Source organism: Cherax quadricarinatus, chromosome 89 (genome assembly GCF_038502225.1).
Source record: "Cherax quadricarinatus isolate ZL_2023a chromosome 89, ASM3850222v1, whole genome shotgun sequence".
Classification (NCBI taxonomy): domain Eukaryota; kingdom Metazoa; phylum Arthropoda; class Malacostraca; order Decapoda; family Parastacidae; genus Cherax; species Cherax quadricarinatus.
The window spans coordinates 13204091-13222479 of NC_091380.1; the positions used below are offsets into that span (position 1 = coordinate 13204091).

The window sequence follows — 18389 nt, forward strand, 5'->3', positions numbered from 1 at the left end:
GATAGCAAGCGCTTCAACCTTTTGAACGAGTCTGAACAATCTCTAGTCCATATGAACTGAACTTTGCTACTAGAGCTCATAGTGAGAGGTGTAGGTGGAGGTGTGTGTGCTAGCCTGCCTGTCACTTGACACACGTGACAACGTCGCACATGATCAGCTACTGTTTCTTTCATTTTAGGCCAAGTAAAATGTTTTGCCAGTTTACCGAGTGTCTTCATGACACCCAAATGTCCTCCTATGGGACTATTGTGAGCAAAATCAATGGCTTGTTCACGAAATGTAACTGGTAACACAACGAGATGCTTGACTGTGTTGGAAACACTATCAGCTGACAACTTACATGTATTTTTCTCCATCAGTACACCGTTACTATAATAGTAACAATTATCGAGATCCTTTGCTTCACTCTCAGTAACTGCTATATCTCTCAGTCTTTCCAGTGACTGATCAACAAACTGATCCTTGATTAAATCATCATGAGTTAGAAATTTAACGTCAGTTGTGTCTTGACTAGGTTGATGACCGGGAGGAGTTGGTGTTAATGATCCTGGGCGCAGAGCGTCACTAAACAACATAGTCAACCCCAAATCATTGTCATCAACTAACTCAACAGGAGACAAGGATGGTTGTTGAATCTTTGACATAGCTCTAGTAATTGCGCTGAGAGAAAATAAAATAGGTTTCTCTCTACAAGCATCAATGGCATAATTATCATCAGTATTATTATCAATCACAAGTGGTTCCTTACATATACCAGCATGAAGGACATCGTTCCCTATCAACAAGTCCACTGACCTGATGGGAAATACACCACTGGATATACCCACTGAAATATAACCAGTATAATAGCTTGTTTCAATATAAACTTTGTGCAGAGGCACTTTTATAACAGCCCCTCCATAGGCTTCTAACAATACATCTATCTTGCAATAGGTATCGTCAGTTATGGGCAGTACATCTTCTCTTAATAACGTGAGATAACTGCCAGTGTCTCTGAAAGAAATTATCTCAGTTAGATGTGATTCGTCAAATCCTACTTTATCTCTCGAAAAGTAAGGACTCATCGCTGAACGAATCTTTTCGTCAGATACACTTTCTGACGCTAGTCATCTATCCTGAGTAACATTATCTAAAACAGTAGGATAAGAGGAATTGCTAGGATTTTGGTGCCTTTGTTGCTCGGAAGAGGATACGACTTGAGTGGGGGCGCCAGCCGCACGACTGTTTATCGTATCTCTTTCTAACTTATAGCAATACTCTCTAGTATGTCCTTTCCTGTTACAATAGGTACATTTAACTTTCTTCTTCTCGATACCAGATTTCTGTCTAGCCACAGAGACAGATTCAGGATTGTGAGTTTTCCTGGTAAAGGTACGAGAAGTTACAGTAGCAGGTACATCAGGCCGGCAATGAGCAGCTGATTTAGGTTGCCAACTTCTAGGACAATTTTTAGTTACCTTGTTTCTGTGTGTTTTAGTACATACAAGGTTGTGAGAAATTTCGTAATTGTCTGCTAATGCTGCAGTTTCCAGAATATCCGAGGTAGTATGATCGATCAGATATTCTTGTATGTCAGCAGGCATACAGTTGTTAAACTCTTCATGTAGTAACAACTGAACTAGACTGTCGTAGTTGTTACATTTAGCAGCTCTAGACCACCTCTGAAATGCAACTTTTTTCTCACGAGCAAACTCTACACAAGTTTGATCTTGTCGTCGTTGTAACGTACGAAATGCTCTTTGATAACTTACAGGTAACAAGTTATACATCTCTAGAATTGTTTGTTTGACAGCGTCATAACTAATGTACTTAGCAAATGGTAAAGCAGCCGTACAAGTTTGAGCTCTTCCTGTCAATGCTGTATGCAGCAATGTTGCCCAGTGCTTACGTGGCCAGTTCATAGCACGTGCCTGGTTCTCAAACACATCAAAATATGTGTCTAAGTCACTTTCAAAAAACTTAGGAACCATAGATGCAGCTTTCTGCACATTAAAGGTGTCCTGTGATATATCAGTCTGTTGTCTTCCCAGACGAACATTTTCTCTTTGGAAATCTTCTTCGTTCAATCTCCTCTGTGCCTCAATTTGTGCAGTCTGCAACATAATGAGGCGTTCCAACCTCTCAAACTGTTCCTGAGAGATAGGACCAGTGGGTAATGGAGGAGTAGGGAAATTAACATGGTCTGGACGGTCCTTAGGTCGGACACTTGGTCCAGCCGTCTCTAGAGTGTCTAGATCTGGTCTATTATAAGTAGATACAGGTGTATCATACACTGTACTAGTATTAGGCTGTGTCATACTAACAGCTATACTCTGTACTATAGTGTCAGTGAAGGAAGGAGCGAGCGAGAACTGATCTACACTAGGCTCAGACACTAGGCTCACTTCTGCTCTAGTTGCTCTTTCATCATCAAATAGAGTCATACTTCCTAATTGTGACACTAGGCTTTCTGAATCTGAATCATAATCAGACATCTCTGTATGAGCAGGAAACAATATATCTCTAATTAATGCTCTGACAGTTTCAGCTGTGTAATTTCTGTTATACGTCACACCGACATACTTGGCTACTTGCCAACACGTCTGAAGTTTTAATGTACTTAACTCAGACAAAGTCAGAGTATCAATTAACTGTTTCACTTTGGCATACATCACGAAAATAATTGTACTACGAGAGAGTGATTATGGGAAACTATAATCCTAATAGGAATTTTAGTGTTGGTTGTCTTAGAGCTAGAACTCATAAATAGTATTTCCATCTCCTTGGATCAAGAGACTCAGTCAGGTACATACATCCACCTGGTATGTTGTACAAGACTAAACTCAAAGTCTTCAGATTAGGAAAGTACTCAAAGTGTTTGATCATAGAAGTACTAGTATGTCAAACTGGACAATTTCTCCAACACCTTGGATCAAGAGCATCCCGGACAGTTTCTCCAACACCTTGGATCAAGAGGCTCCCGGACAGGCCCCCATTTGATACAAAAAATGCGATTCTAAAAGGTTAGAGATCTCCAGTGAATACTAGAAAGGACTGCCCTTCTAGCATCCAGCCTGTTACTGGGTTTTCGTAACAAGTAGTCAGTATCCTTGTCCAATTATCCATTAAAATTTAGTATGGTTCAATAGTGCTTTAGGATTACAACTGGTAGGCAACTAACTAGAGAAATTAAAATTTAATAAATTTATTAAGTAGTAAGTTGTCTAGAGGTATATTATCAAAGTAAATTAAATCACATCAATCAAAATAAAATCAATCTCTCGAGTTCAATATTATTGTGCTGAAAGCACATATCACATTTATAATTCTTAAGTACCGTCAGGTACATTAACATTTAATAAGATATTACAAATATGTACAAATAAGTGTGTGTATGCGTGTAAGTGCTCTTAAGTAGTTAACTATGTCTCAAGACTCGAATAAGACTTAAACAAGTGACTGACAAAGTCCTCAAATAAACTAACTTCTTGACCGACTGGCAACCCGAACAGTCTGCTTGAACAACAAAGAATGCTAAGCCCAATAGCAATGCAATATCAAGCGACTGCGACACAGAATCAGGAACAAGGAGATAATATAACGACACTAAGTAGGGACCATCTGCAGATCCTCCACAAAAGTTACAAAACTCCCATAATACTGAATCTACGTTCAGCATAGGAAAACTGTGACTGTGACAATACACAGGAACCAGTACAAAATTAGGTCAGAAGCTATAGCTCAGGACCTGAGATACTCAGAGTGTCTAAGCGACACACAACCTCAGTACAACGTCGAAAATCACAAAGTCTTTACAATGTTCTGTGAACAAAGTTCTACAGAACTAACAAGAATAATGAGACAGACAATCTGTCCAACCACCAAGCGAGTCTACAGCAGACTGACTACTTCACGAGAGGTGAGGACACCCCCCTCGATCACGTGATAGCTACGTGGACAACTGCAGCTCAGAAGCCGGCAGTATAACGAGCGACAAGCGATAATTACAGTAGTTTGACAATCAAGACTAACTGAGCACATTTTATATACATCCTAACAACATAAGTCAAATAAGAATATAACAGTCAAATAATAATATAATGTCATACATTTACGATTTAGCTATTATCGCAAATATAAGCAATATAAAATTAAATGAAAAGGTAATATACATTATATATACATAATAATCATTGTAACCCATTCAGGGGTTGCAACAAAGACCACAACAATGTATCCACCGCATCTGCTAGAACATTGATAGGATGAGAACCTTCGAAACTAGGGATGACAAGCCAATGATGATTCTCTTCAAATCGCTTTTTCTCTCTAGACTTAAATACTGCTGTACACTAACTGCTACCTGCAAGGCAGGCGAAATTGCTGATTTGGATAGTGTACAAAGAACTTTCATGGCACACATAAGTACGATTAGGCACCTAAATTACTGGGAACGGTTGAAGTCCATTGATTTGTATTTCCTGGAGCGAAGGCGAGAGAGATACATGATAATATACGCTTGGAAATTGCTAGAGAGATTAGTACCAAACTTGCACACGAAAATCACTCCCTGTGAAAGCAAATGACTCGGCAGGAGATGCAACATTCCCCCAATGAAAAGCAGGGGCGCCCAAGACTGTTCAACTGCCTCCCAGCATACAAAAGGGGGATTACCAATAGACCCCTGGCTGTCTTCAAGGCCCCTGGCTGTCTTCAAGACCCCTGGCTGTCTTCAAGACCCCTGGCTGTCTTCAAGACCCCTGGCTGTCTTCAAGACCCCTGGCTGTCTTCAAGACCCCTGGCTGTCTTCAAGACCCCTGGCTGTCTTCAAGACCCCTGGCTGTCTTCAAGACCCCTGGCTGTCTTCAAAACCCCTGGCTGTCTTCAAGACCCCTGGCTGTCTTCAAGACCCCTGGCTGTCTTCAAGAAGGTGCTGGACAGGCACCTAAAGTCAGTGCCTGACCAACCGGGCTGTGGTTCGTAAGCCAGTTTGCATGTTGCCAGCAGTAACAGACTGGTTGATCAGACCCTGATCCACCACGAGGCTTGGTCTCATAAGGGGGAGAGGGGGCGTTGACCCCCGAAACCCTTTTCAGGTTTTTTTAACGGATCATGTTTGTTCACTTAAATTTAGTGTACAAAAATAAATGTCAAGCTCTCTTCACTGTATATCTTCACTGTACACTGTATCTGCCCTCTCACTGTATATCTTCACTGTACACTGTATCTGCCCTCTCACTGTATATCTTCACTGTACACTGTATCTGCCCTCTCACTGTATATCTTCACTGTACACTGTATCTGTCCTCTCACTGTATATCTTCACTGTACACTGTATCTGCCCTCTCACTGTATATCTTCACTGTACACTGTATCTGTCCTCTCACTGTATATCTTCACTGTACACTGTATCTGCCCTCTCACTGTATATCTTCACTGTACACTGTATCTGCCCTCTCACTGTATATCTTCACTGTACACTGTATCTGCCCTCTCACTGTATATCTTCACTGTACACTGTGTCTGTTCTCTCACTGTATATCTTTACTGTACACTGTATCTGCCCTCTCACTGTATATCTTCACTGTACACTGTGTCTGTTCTCTCACTGTATATCTTCACTGTACACTGTATCTGTCCTCTCACTGTATATCTTCACTGTACACTGTGTCTGTTCTCTCACTGTATATCTTTACTGTACACTGTATCCGCCCTCTCACTGTATATCTTCACTGTACACTGTATCTGCCCTCTCACTGTATATCTTCACTGTACACTGTATCTGCTCTCTCACTGCATATCTTCACTGTACACTGTATCTGTTCTCTCACTGCGTATCTTCACTGTGCACTGTATCTGTCCTCTCACTGTATATCTTCACTGTACACTGTATCTGTCCTCTCACTGTATATCTTCTCTGTACACTGTATCTGCCCTCTCACTGTATATCTTCACTGTACACTGTATCTGCCCTCTCACTGTATATCTTCACTGTACACTGTGTCCTCTCACTGCATATCTTCACTGTACACTGTGTCTGTCCTTTCACTGAATATCTTCACTGTACACTGTATCTGTCCTCTCACTGCATATCTTCACTGCACACTGTATCTGTCCTCTCACTGTATATCTTCACTGTACACTGTCTGTCCTCTCACTGTATATTTTCATTGCATATTATATCTGTCCTCTCACTGTATATCTTCACTGTACACTATATCTGTCCTCTCACTGCATATCTTCACTGCACCCTATATCTGTCCTCTCACTGCATTTCTTCACTGCACACTGTATCTGCCCTCTCACTGTATATCTTCACTGTACACTGTATCTGCCCTCTCACTGTATATCTTCACTGTACACTGTGTCCTCTCACTGCATATCTTCACTGTACACTGTATCTGCCCTCTCAATGTATATCTTCACTGTACACTGTGTCTGTTCTCTCACTGTATATCTTTACTGTACACTGTATCTGCCCTCTCACTGTATATCTTCACTGTACACTGTGTCTGTTCTCTCACTGTATATCTTCACTGTACACTGTATCTGTCCTCTCACTGTATATCTTCACTGTACACTGTGTCTTTCTCTCACTGTATATCTTTACTGTACACTGTATCCGCCCTCTCACTGTATATCTTCACTGTACACTGTATCTGCCCTCTCACTGTATATCTTCACTGTACACTGTATCTGCTCTCTCACTGCATATCTTCACTGTACACTGTATCTGTTCTCTCACTGCGTATCTTCACTGTGCACTGTATCTGTCCTCTCACTGTATATCTTCACTGTACACTGTATCTGTCCTCTCACTGTATATCTTCTCTGTACACTGTATCTTCCCTCTCACTGTATATCTTCACTGTACACTGTATCTGCCCTCTCACTGTATATCTTCACTGTACACTGTGTCCTCTCACTGCATATCTTCACTGTACACTGTATCTGTCCTCTCACTGCATATCTTCACTGCACACTGTATCTGTCCTCTCACTGTATATCTTCACTGTACACTGTGTCTGTCCTCTCACTGTATATCTTCACTGTACACTGTGTCTGTCCTCTTACTGTATATCTTCACTGTACACTGTGTCTGTCCTCTCACTGCATATCTTCACTGTACACTGTATCGTCCTTTCACTGTATATCTTCACTGTACACTATCTGTCCTCTCACTGTATATTTTCATTGCATATTATATCTGTCCTCTCACTGTATATCTTCACTGTACACTATATCTGTCCTCTCACTGCATATCTTCACTGCACCCTATATCTGTCCTCTCACTGCATTTCTTCACTGCACACTGTATCTGTCTTCTCACCGCATATCTTCACTGCACATTATATCTGTCCTCTCACTGCATATCTTTACTGCACATTATATCTGTCCTCTCACTGCATATCTTCACTGCACACTGTATTCACGCTGTTCACTATCATGTTAGAAGTAATAAAGTTGGTAGAATTACCGACAATATGTAAAGTAAAAGGACACAAGTGCAACTAATGTGACATTTATAGTGGCAACGTTTCGCTCTCCAGGAGCTTTATCAAGCTTGATAAAGCTCCTGGAGAGCGAAACGTTGCCACAATAAATGTCACATTAGTTGCACTTGTGTCCTTTTACTTTACATGTTAGAAGTGCTGGAGCTTGTAACAATCCTCAAAGCAAGACTCAGTGCAATGTATTTTCCCCAGACTTAACACACATATTTTCGGTATCCCTTCACTTTGATGATCCTTTTCTCGTGAACATGTTTCTTTAGACTTGTGACAGGAATTGCTGTTAGGTAGTGCTTACCAGGCCCCAGAATTTGGCTGTCTGTGCGGCTGTGTTGTGCTGGAGGTATAACCAGGTATTTAGCAATGATTTCGTTAATAATGGGCAAATTAAAGTTCTTGCCGTCTATCATAATATTTTCGAACGAGTTGAAAAAATTACTGAAAATTTTACTTACGTTGCCAAGATGTGCCTTGTGAGAGATATGCAACATATGCAACTTATGCAGAAGCAATAGGAATCAGTTTCAAAGAATAAGGTCACCAGACTCTGGAGTATAAATGACTCTTGTGGTTGTACTTATGTACATTTTGTATAAGCATAATGGCGAAGAAAAGATATATTTCTGCCACTGTGATGCCCTTATATTTATGAAAGTGTGATTGTGTTGAAACATTTGTGTTTGTCATTTTATGCTTGTTCAATGCATTTGCTTGCCGCAGTTTGTTGTATGAAAGAAAAATTTCGTAAGAGTCCGCAGTTTCACTTTTTGTGTCATAAAGTTGGTAGTTTTCCTGCCAGTCCCATATGTGGTCTGGTGGTAGTGCATCTGGTGGTGATTGTGATGGTAGTTGTTGCAATGGTCGCCGTGACCTCTGTCTCACCCCTGTATCACAACCACCATAATCATCACTGTCAGATGTATGTCCAGTGCATGGTAACTGGTTATGACACCTAGTACATCACGGCATATTCCATGTCACCATCGCTAGAAACATCATTCATCTCATCAACACCGAAGTCCTCATCACTGCCTCATTCTTCCTGCTTAGATTTTGGCCAAAACGACCATAAATTTCAATTCCCTCTTGAACTGTTCTCGGTTTGTTACTGATTGGGAGACACCAGAGGCTGAAGGAATATGGTCATCAGCATTAGATTTGTTATTAGGACGTTTCCTGTGTCAGTGTCACCCACATGAACACTAAACATAAAAACTCTAAGCCTCCTTGGAATGCGCATATGATGATGGCTCAGCACAATAAAAAATTTAATAGTTTTCGCCAGCTCCCACAATGTCTCACACACACACCACGATCTTTTTAATAATGCATATACCCAAGGTACAGACCCTTTTTTCTTTACCTGAAGTTTACCTGGAGAGAGCTCCAGGGGTCAACGCCAATGCGGTGTTGAGGTAAATGCTACAAGCTAAGTCAAAGATTAAATAGTGGACTGAAATGGGACTTAGCTTGAAAGACAACTTTCGCCTACACAGCCGTCCCTGCAGGCGATGTCTTGAGAAGCTGTCGTATACAATCCCTCAAGGGCTGAAAATTAGATTATTATGTATGAGTTTAATTACCCCTAGGGGGTGTTATGTCAGTATTTTCATAATTGAATACTAACTGGATTCATTGAATCCTATACACACGTCTGTGGGCTAAAAGGCCCGTATGTCACTGGGGTATATGGTAATCTATTCAGTGTACATAGTTCTAAACTGAGCAGTCAGTGGAATCATCACACACTAAACAGACTTACCTGGGTTTGTGTATCAGACCCTTACACCCGGATATCGTTGTCTTGATTGAGAATGTCCACGTCTTCCACAGCCTAGGAATACACACACTGGTACACTATGTTCACCAAGGTTTGTCTTTCGTGGTAATGTCATTAAAGAAGTTGAACACACACTTCTTGGTATTAGATTTATAGTTATTATGGAGATTTTCTGTGGTACAGCAATGCACAATTCGCTTCCTTTGTTCGTTCTCAGCGTGAAGTGGTCTTTACTGCACCATTATATATTGCAATCTAGCCGGCCGCTTCTCCGTCTACCCCTAGCTTCCCGACACATTGGGGGGATGTTGCATCTTCTGCCGAGTCTTGCTTTCATAGGGAGTGATTTTCGTGTGCAAGTTTGGTACTAATCCCTCTAGGATTTTTCTGGTATATATAATCATGTATCTCTACCGCCTGCACTCCAGGGAGTACAGGTTCAGGAACTTCAAGCATTACCAGTAATTGAGGTGTTTTATCTCCGTTATGCGCGCTGTGAAGGTTCTCTGTACATTTTCTAGGTCAGCAATTTCACCCGCCTTGAAAGGTGCTGTTAGTGTGCAGCAATATTCCAGCCTAGATAGAACAAGCTACCTGAAGAGTGTCATCATGGGCTTGCTATCCATCCTCTCATTTTTCTAGCAGATGCGATTAATAAGAACATAAGAACATAAGAAAGAAGGAACACTGCAACAGGCCTACTGACCCATGCGGAGCAGGTCCATGTCCCCCCCCCCCTGATTAGACCAATGACCCCCCCCCCGGATTATCCCAATGACCCACCCAGCCTGGTCATCTCCACTCAAGGATGGAGCACTGCACCAGACCCAGCAGCACAAGCTAGTCAGGTCCAACTCACACCCACCCACACCCACTCATGTATTTATCAAACCTATTTTTAAAACTACACAACGTTTTAGCCTTAATAACTGTACTCGGGAGTTTGTTCCACTCATCCACAACTCTATTACCTAGGTCTTTGACGCTAGTTTTTCTCGCTTTATTGTATGGTTGGAATTTGTTTATACTCCGAAGAAATTTTTGTAGGACTAACCGGACCGATCGTGGCCAATTTGGAGGAGCTAAAATTTAGGTATTAATTTACAACAGCAGGTCTCACTGTTGGTGTAAATTGACGTCATTGGCAGCTTAAGGGCTGAACACAGGGAATACAATGGAATAGTGTGAAGGAACTTAGTCTCGACTTTGAAGGAACTTGAGCTAGAGCAAGATTACCATGGCCATGCTGGTGATTCGTCTATAAAAAACTGCAATTATGATCAATTGGGTCCCATACTAACCTCACTGTAGTGAATGAATATATATCAAGTTGGATGAATCTTCCCAGTCTCTGGGATACTTATATCAGAAGGCTTCCAGACAACATCCAATATATTCCCAGAAAGGCACCTTGAGTCTGAGGATGCTACACGGTTGACGCAGCAGATGATACTCACAGAAAGGAAAACCTGGAAAATATAATTGCTATCTTGATGAGCCTTATTCTTTTTAGGTAACCAAATGGTAAGATACCAGGATTTTATTTTAAACAAAATGTAAGTGACTCAAGTAAACATCTTTGAGATATCTATAGGGCATTTATTATGGCCCAGCTCCTCCACTCTTCATATACTGAACATTGTTTGTCTCTCAGACAAAGTTCCTTGATGCTGGTAAGAGGCTCTTGATTGAAGGCATCGACCCTGAATTTCCGCAGTTCCCCAGACACTGTTTAATGTCTAATATTCATAAGCTTGGCTGAGCTCAAAGTAGTTCAGTAATACTTTCTCTGGAAAGATTTGTCAAGCTGAATATTGTGATTGTAAAACTCTTGAACTGTACTTTAAATAAGGTAAGATGTCAATATAATAACATTAACGTATCTAATGTAATGTCTGTTTATTAAAGAAGAAAATAATTATTTACATTCATATCACTTTATAAGTCACTTGTTCTGTGTAGATAACAGCACAGACTGGCAAGAATGGCATATATAACCTTCATAAATAATATTGTTTCTTACGCTCATAAATGAAAGTTAATAACTAAATCATTGGATAATGGAGATGTAATCGACTACACTAAGGGTCATTAAGGTTGTAAATCACCTGTTTACCATCATCCAAGAAATATTTTAACAATCATTGACAGAATTAAAGTAAATTTTCTGCACTTACAAACAGAATTATTTATTATTATTATTAAAGATTCGCCGGTATTCTCCCGGCCCGGGCCTTGTCCAAGTGGTGGCCCGGCCTTGGCTCCCTCTTTAGGGAGTGTCTGAGACCTAAGTCTCCCATGGGAGGAGGCACAAGTACCTCCTCATCTTTGGGACCAACTGTCCCCAGGCCTAGCCACAAGCTAGGCCTCTCTGGTCTGCCATCCCCGCCCCAAGGGGGCAAATGGGAATGACAGTCTTATGAGGTAAAGGCTCGGGCTCAGGCACCTACCCTACCCTAGAAGGGCTGGGCATGGTATCGATTATTATAAACAGAAATATACATCTCATGGTGTATATATTCATGGAAAAAATCAATCCAAAATTACTGTAACCTATGTGTTTATATTAATTAAGAAAATGACTAATTAAATGTATTATTGTTGAAGAATTGTGTTGTTTGCAATGCTTTTGTTCCTTCCATTAAATACTTTTTATAACATATAAAGTTTCACATGGATACAGTTTACTAGATGTAAACGCTTCTTGATTTCTTACTAAAAATTAATGCAAAAGATTACATAATCATTGGAAAATGTTTCATTGAAAAGTGTTGCAAGGCAGAAATGTTTCATTGAAAAGTGTTGCAAGGCAGAAATGTTTCATTGAAAAGTGTTGCAAGGCAGAAATGTTTCATTGAAAAGTGTTGCAAGGCAGAAATGTTTCATTGAAAAGTGTTGCAAGGCAGAAATGTTTCATTGAAAAGTGTTGCAAGGTAGGAATGTTTCATTGAAAAGTGTTGCAAGGCAGAAATGATTCACTGAAAAGTGTTGCAAGGCAGAAATGTTTCATTGAAAAGTGTTGCAAGGCAAAAATGTTTCATTGAAAAGTGTTGCAAGGCAGAAATGTTTCATTGAAAAGTGTTGCAAGGCAGAAATGTTTCATTGAAAAGTGTTGCAAGGCAGAAATGTTTCATTGAAAAGTGTTGCAAGGCAGAAATGTTTCATTGAAAAGTGTTGCAAGGCAGAAATGTTTCATTGAAAAGTGTTGCAAGGTAGAAATGTTTCATTGAAAAGTGTTGCAAGGCAGAAATGTTTCATTGAAAAGTGTTGCAAGGCAGAAATGTTTCATTGAAAAGTGTTGCAAGGCAGAAATGTTTCATTGAAAAGTGTTGCAAGGTAGAAATGTTTCATTGAAAAGTGTTGCAAGGCAGAAATGATTCACTGAAAAGTGTTGCAAGGCAGAAATGTTTCATTGAAAAGTGTTGCAAGGCAGAAATGTTTCATTGAAAAGTGTTGCAAGGCAGAAATGATTCACTGAAAAGTGTTGCAAGGCAGAAATGATTCACTGAAAAGTGTTGCAAGGCAGAAATGCCATTATATACCTGTAATTAATTTATTTCCTTTTCTTCCAGCTCTAGAGTTTATTGGTGCTAAATGGCGAACATTTTGTGGGATCCTCATTCTGATACCAACTACACTTGGTGAAGTTATGACTGGAGTGTTGGCTATCTTCATCAGGGACTGGCGATGGTTGCAACTTTCTATCACTGCTCCTGCTTTTCTTCTGTTATCTTATGCTTGGTAAAGTGCAAACAGACACAATACGGTGACTGGAACAATACACAAATTATCCGCACATAGCAGAGTATAGCTTACGACCACATATTAGTCCGATTTGGACCGTTTACAAAGTTATACACTTACGTCGTCGTAAGCTCCTCTCTCCTACGTGCGGGTTATTTGTGTATTATTCTTAGTAGTGACAGTTTGTATATGCAACATGTACAAAAACTTTCCAGCCTGAATCTTACACACTTGATATGTACTGTTTGTATATACAGTTACTTCCACTTACCAGTTTATATTTTATCACATGATATGCTCAGTTTGTTATGTCACATTAGTGAGTCAGTGACCAGGTGTGAGGTATGAACAAGTGGCAAGTCAGTCCTAAATCTCACAGGTCAGTGTGTAAACCACTCACTGGCTTGTAAACCACTCACTGGCTTGTAAACCACTCACTGGCTTGTAAACCACTCACTGGCTTGTAAACCACTCACTGGCTTGTAAACCACTCACTGGCTTGTAAACCACTCACTGGCTTATAAACCACTCACTGGCTTATAAACCACTCACTGGCTTATAAACCACTCACTGGCTTATAAACCACTCACTGGCTTATAAACCACTCACTGGCTTATAAACCACTCACTGGCTTATAAACCACTCACTGGCTTATAAACCACTCACTGGCTTGTAAACCACTCACTGGCTTGTAAACCACTCACTGGCTTGTAAACCACTCACTGGCTTATAAACCACTCACTGGCTTATAAACCACTCACTGGCTTATAAACCACTCACTGGCTTATAAACCACTCACTGGCTTATAAACCACTCACTGGCTTATAAACCACTCACTGGCTTATAAACCACTCACTGGCTTATAAACCACTCACTGGCTTGTAAACCACTCACTGGCTTATAAACCACTCACTGGCTTGTAAACCACTCACTGGCTTATAAACCACTCACTGGCTTGTAAACCACTCACTGGCTTGTAAACCACTCACTGGCTTATAAACCACTCACTGGCTTATAAACCACTCACTGGCTTATAAACCACTCACTGGCTTATAAACCACTCGCTGGCTTATAAACCACTCACTGGCTTGTAAACCACTCACTGGCTTATAAACCACTCACTGGCTTGTAAACCACTCACTGGCTTATAAACCACTCACTGGCTTGTAAACCACTCACTGGCTTATAAACCACTCACTGGCTTATAAACCACTCACTGGCTTATAAACCACTCACTGGCTTTTGAGTTTTAGAACTCACTTGTCATGAGTTCAAGTCTCACTCATTCCATCATTTGTTTGCAATCCTGTTATTACTATTTCATGAATCACAGACTTGCATGAACTATTCTTTATTAATATTTGTATTAGGGTATTATTAGGTATCCCTAATGAGCTGCCTTCAATAGGATTCCTCATTTTTATCTACCAGCTTTTCAATTTTATTTCGTTTAATACTCGTGAATGTCTTATTCAACACTTGTGTACGGTAACGAGGACCAAATTCTTGGCACAATAGGTGTTGAAAAATGGTTTACCAGCTAAGGTTAAAGATTAAATATAGGGGGAACTTAGCTTGATGAGACAGCTATCGCCTACACAGTCGCCCCTGCAGGCGAGGTTATGAGAGGCTGTCATAGCCACTTTGCAACAGGCTGGAATGGAAATGTATTGATAATAAATTACCCCTAAGGGGTATTATGTCAACATATTTCATTAACTGATTACTGGCTGGAAAACTTGCTTGTGTGGACTCAAAGGTCCTCTCCTCACTGGGATTTATGATAACTTGCTAATTTGTAACTTTGTACTCAACTGCGCAGTCAATCATACTCATTACGTATTAGTACACTTTCCTGGGTATATGTATCTGACCTGTAGTTACACCCGGATATCCAATGACTTGATTGAAGAATAGTGTTCTTTAAAGAATCTCGCACTACACTCTGTTGGATCGCAACACACGTTGCTACACTGTTCATCAAGAATTATTCATTTATTCACAATCTGTTTACTAGAGAAACTGATCACACTTCTCTGTAAGTGTTTATTGTGTTTTCCCATGAAGTCGGCCAAGCGAAAATCTGGGACGGAGATTTGATTGCAGTTATCTGGTTAATTCCATGATATATTGAAACTAAGTGATTTTGTGATCACTTTCCCCAAGCTCATCATTAACCTCAAGATTATTAATTAGTGAATCTTTGTTGGCAAGAACCAAGTCAAGCAGATTGTTTCCTCTAGTTGGTTCTGTCACAACCTGTTCTAAAAAGCAATCCTGAACCGTATCAAGAAAGTCACTAGACTCAAGATTTCCTGTCATATTGTTCCAATCAATTTGTCTAAAGTTAAAATCTCCCATTATCACAACATTTTCATATCTAGATGCCTTATGAATTTCGTCCCATAACAGCTTACTGCCCTCCTTATCAAGGTTTGGGGGCCTATAAATCACACCCAAAATTAATTTGTCACGTCCCTCGAGAAACTGTAGGCAAACCGATTCTGTGTTCGATGTTTCTAATCTTATATCATGTCTAAGACAACAATTTAAATTTTCTCTGACATACATCGCCACACCTCCACCCTTCCTCTTGACCCTATCAGTGTGGAATAGTTTATAACCCTGTATGTTTCATTCAGAAGGCATTGCTCTATCTTTCAGGTTGAACCAGGTCTCTGTTATACCAGTAATATCTATATTATCTACACTTGCAAGTAATCTTAGTTCATCTATCTTATTTCTTAGACTCATACTATTAGTATAGTAAACCTTAAAAGAGCTAGTCACTCGTTGACCTCTACTATCTCTAGCCCTCTACTATCTACTAGCAACTTTATTTTGAATATTGTCTTTTAAACATACCCCTGAGGTATCCCGGTAATAACTGTTGTTTTTAACCCTAATGCTGCAGCCTTGTTGTTTCCCACAAACACCCATACCTCTATAATCTATCAGTTAAATTTCTAGACAAGTCATCAATTACCCTCTCAATTGAATTGGCTAATGCAACCACTCCATCCCCAGAAAGATGAACCCCATCCCTTGCATACATATCACGTTTGTCAAAGAATAGGTCCCAGTTATCAATGAATGGGATTGCAAGTTCCTTGCAGTACCTGTCTAGCAAGAAATTTATGCCAATTACCCTAGACATCTATTAAAGGCCCACTCCCTTTCTAGGCAAGATGCTACATATGACTGGGATCCCTCCCTTAGACCTAACTACTTCTATGGCTGACCTGTACTTATCCAACAGCTCCTCTCTTCTGCCATTCCCAGTGTCATTACCCCCACCACTAAGACAGATAATGGGCTTGTTCCCATTACCTGCCATAATATTATCCAACCTGTTGACTATGTCACAAACACCAGCTCCAGGAAGATACACTCTTTGTCTGACCTTTATGTCTCTGTTACAAAATGCACGGTCCATATATCTTACCAGAGTATCACGTACTATTAAAATATTCTTACCTTGATTAGCAGGGGAATCAGTGGTACCTTCAACCTCACTAACCACTGAAGTACACTCGTCTTGGAAAACAGAGAATCGATTTCTTACCTTCACATCTTCTCTATTAATTCTCCTTATCTTCCTTCTTCCTGAACTGTGAACCACTTGCCACTTAAAGCGGCTGCCACTATCACTGCTGGTGATCATTCCTTCCATACCAGCTAAATCCTTTTCACACTCGCTCCCAAACTCATCTATGCGAAGCTTTAGCCTCCTATTTTCTTCCTGAAGAAGTAGAATCTCCTTCTTCAACTCTTGAACCTGAGATTCTAAAACACTACAACAAGCCATGGTGCTTGGTAACAGCCCACGCTAACTCCCAAGAGCTTAGGCAGGTATGACCGCAGGTGACCACTGACCTCAGCGTACTGAACGTTTACTGAGTATACCAGCAAAAGTGTACGGTAGGTCTATAATTGAAAGAATTAGAGGTAAGACAGAATGTAGAATTGTGGATGAGCAAGGAGGTTTTAGAGTGGGTAGGGGATGTGTTTACCTGGAGAGAGTTCCGGGGGTCAACGCCCCCGCTGCCCGGTCTGTGACCAGGCTGTTGCTGCTGGCTGCACGCAAACCAACGTACGAGCCACAGCCCGGCTGGTCAGGAACCGACTTTAGGTGCTTGTCCAGTGCCAGCTTGAAGACTGCCAGGGGTCTGTTGGTAATCCCCCTTATGTGTGCTGGGAGGCAGTTGAACAGTCTCGGGCCCCTGACACTTATTGTATGGTCTCTTAACGTGCTAGTGACACCCCTGCTTTTCATTGGGGGGATGTTGCATCGTCTGCCAAGTCTTTCGCTTTCGTAGTGAGTGATTTTCGTGTGCAAGTTCGGTACTAGTCCCTCTAGGATTTTCCAGGTGTATATAATCATGTATCTCTCCCGCCTGTGTTCCAGGGAATACAGGTTCAGGAACCTCAAGTGCTCCCAGTAATTGAGGTGTTTTAACTCCGTTATGCGCGCCGTGAAGGTTCTCTGTACATTTTCTAGGTCAGCAATTTCACCTGCCTTGAAAGGTGCTGTTAGTGTGCAGCAATATTCCAGCCTAGATAGAACAAGCGTCCTGAAGAGTGTCATCATGGGCAAGGCATCCCTAGTTTTGAAGGTTCTCATTATCCATCCTGTCATTTTTCTAGCAGATGCGATTGATACAATGTTATGGTCCTTGAAGGTGAGATCCTCCGACATGATCACTCCCAGGTCTTTGACGTTGGTGTTTCGCTCTATTTTGTGGCCAGAATTTGTTTTGTACTCTGATGAAGATTTAATTTCCTCGTCTTTACCATATCTGAGTAATTGAAATTTCTCATCGTTGAACTTCATATTGTTTTCTGCAACCCACCGAAAGATTTGGTTGATGTCCGCCTGGAGCCTTGCAGTGTCTGCAATGGAAGACACTGTCATGCAGATTCGGGTGTCATCTGCAAAGGAAGACACGGTGCTGTGGCTGACATCCTTGTCTATGTCAGATATGAGGATGAGGAACAAGATGGGAGCGAGTACTGTGCCTTTTGGAACAGAGCTTTTCACCATAGCTGCCTCGGACTTTACTCTGTTGACTACTACTCTCTGTTCTGTTAGTGAGGAAATTATAGATCCATCGACCGACTTTTCCTGTTATTCCTTTAGCAAGTATTTTGTGTGCTATTACGCCATGGTCACACTTGTCGAAGGCTTTTGCAAAGTCTGTATATATTACATCTGCATTCTTTTTGTCTTCTAGTGCATTTAGGACCTTGTTGTAGTGATCCAATAGTTGAGACAGACAGGAGCGACCTGTTCTAAACCCATGTTGCCCTGGGTTGTGTAACTGATGGGTTTCTAGATGGGTGGTGATCTTGCTTCTTAGGACCCTTTCAAAGAT

The 18389-nt window shown here is 40.9% G+C and overlaps 1 protein-coding gene across 6 annotated transcripts in view; it reads left to right on the plus strand.

Moving 5' to 3' along the window:
• The window catches only part of LOC138855328 (organic cation transporter protein-like), a 238601-nt gene that overhangs the window by 183874 nt on the left and 36338 nt on the right, over nt 1-18389 (plus strand). For all 6 annotated transcript variants that reach the window (XM_070104205.1, XM_070104207.1, XM_070104209.1 and 3 more), the window contains exon 5: nt 12843-13011. In XM_070104205.1, the coding sequence (XP_069960306.1) occupies nt 12843-13011 (169 nt within the window). The remainder of the gene's footprint in view (nt 1-12842; nt 13012-18389) is intronic.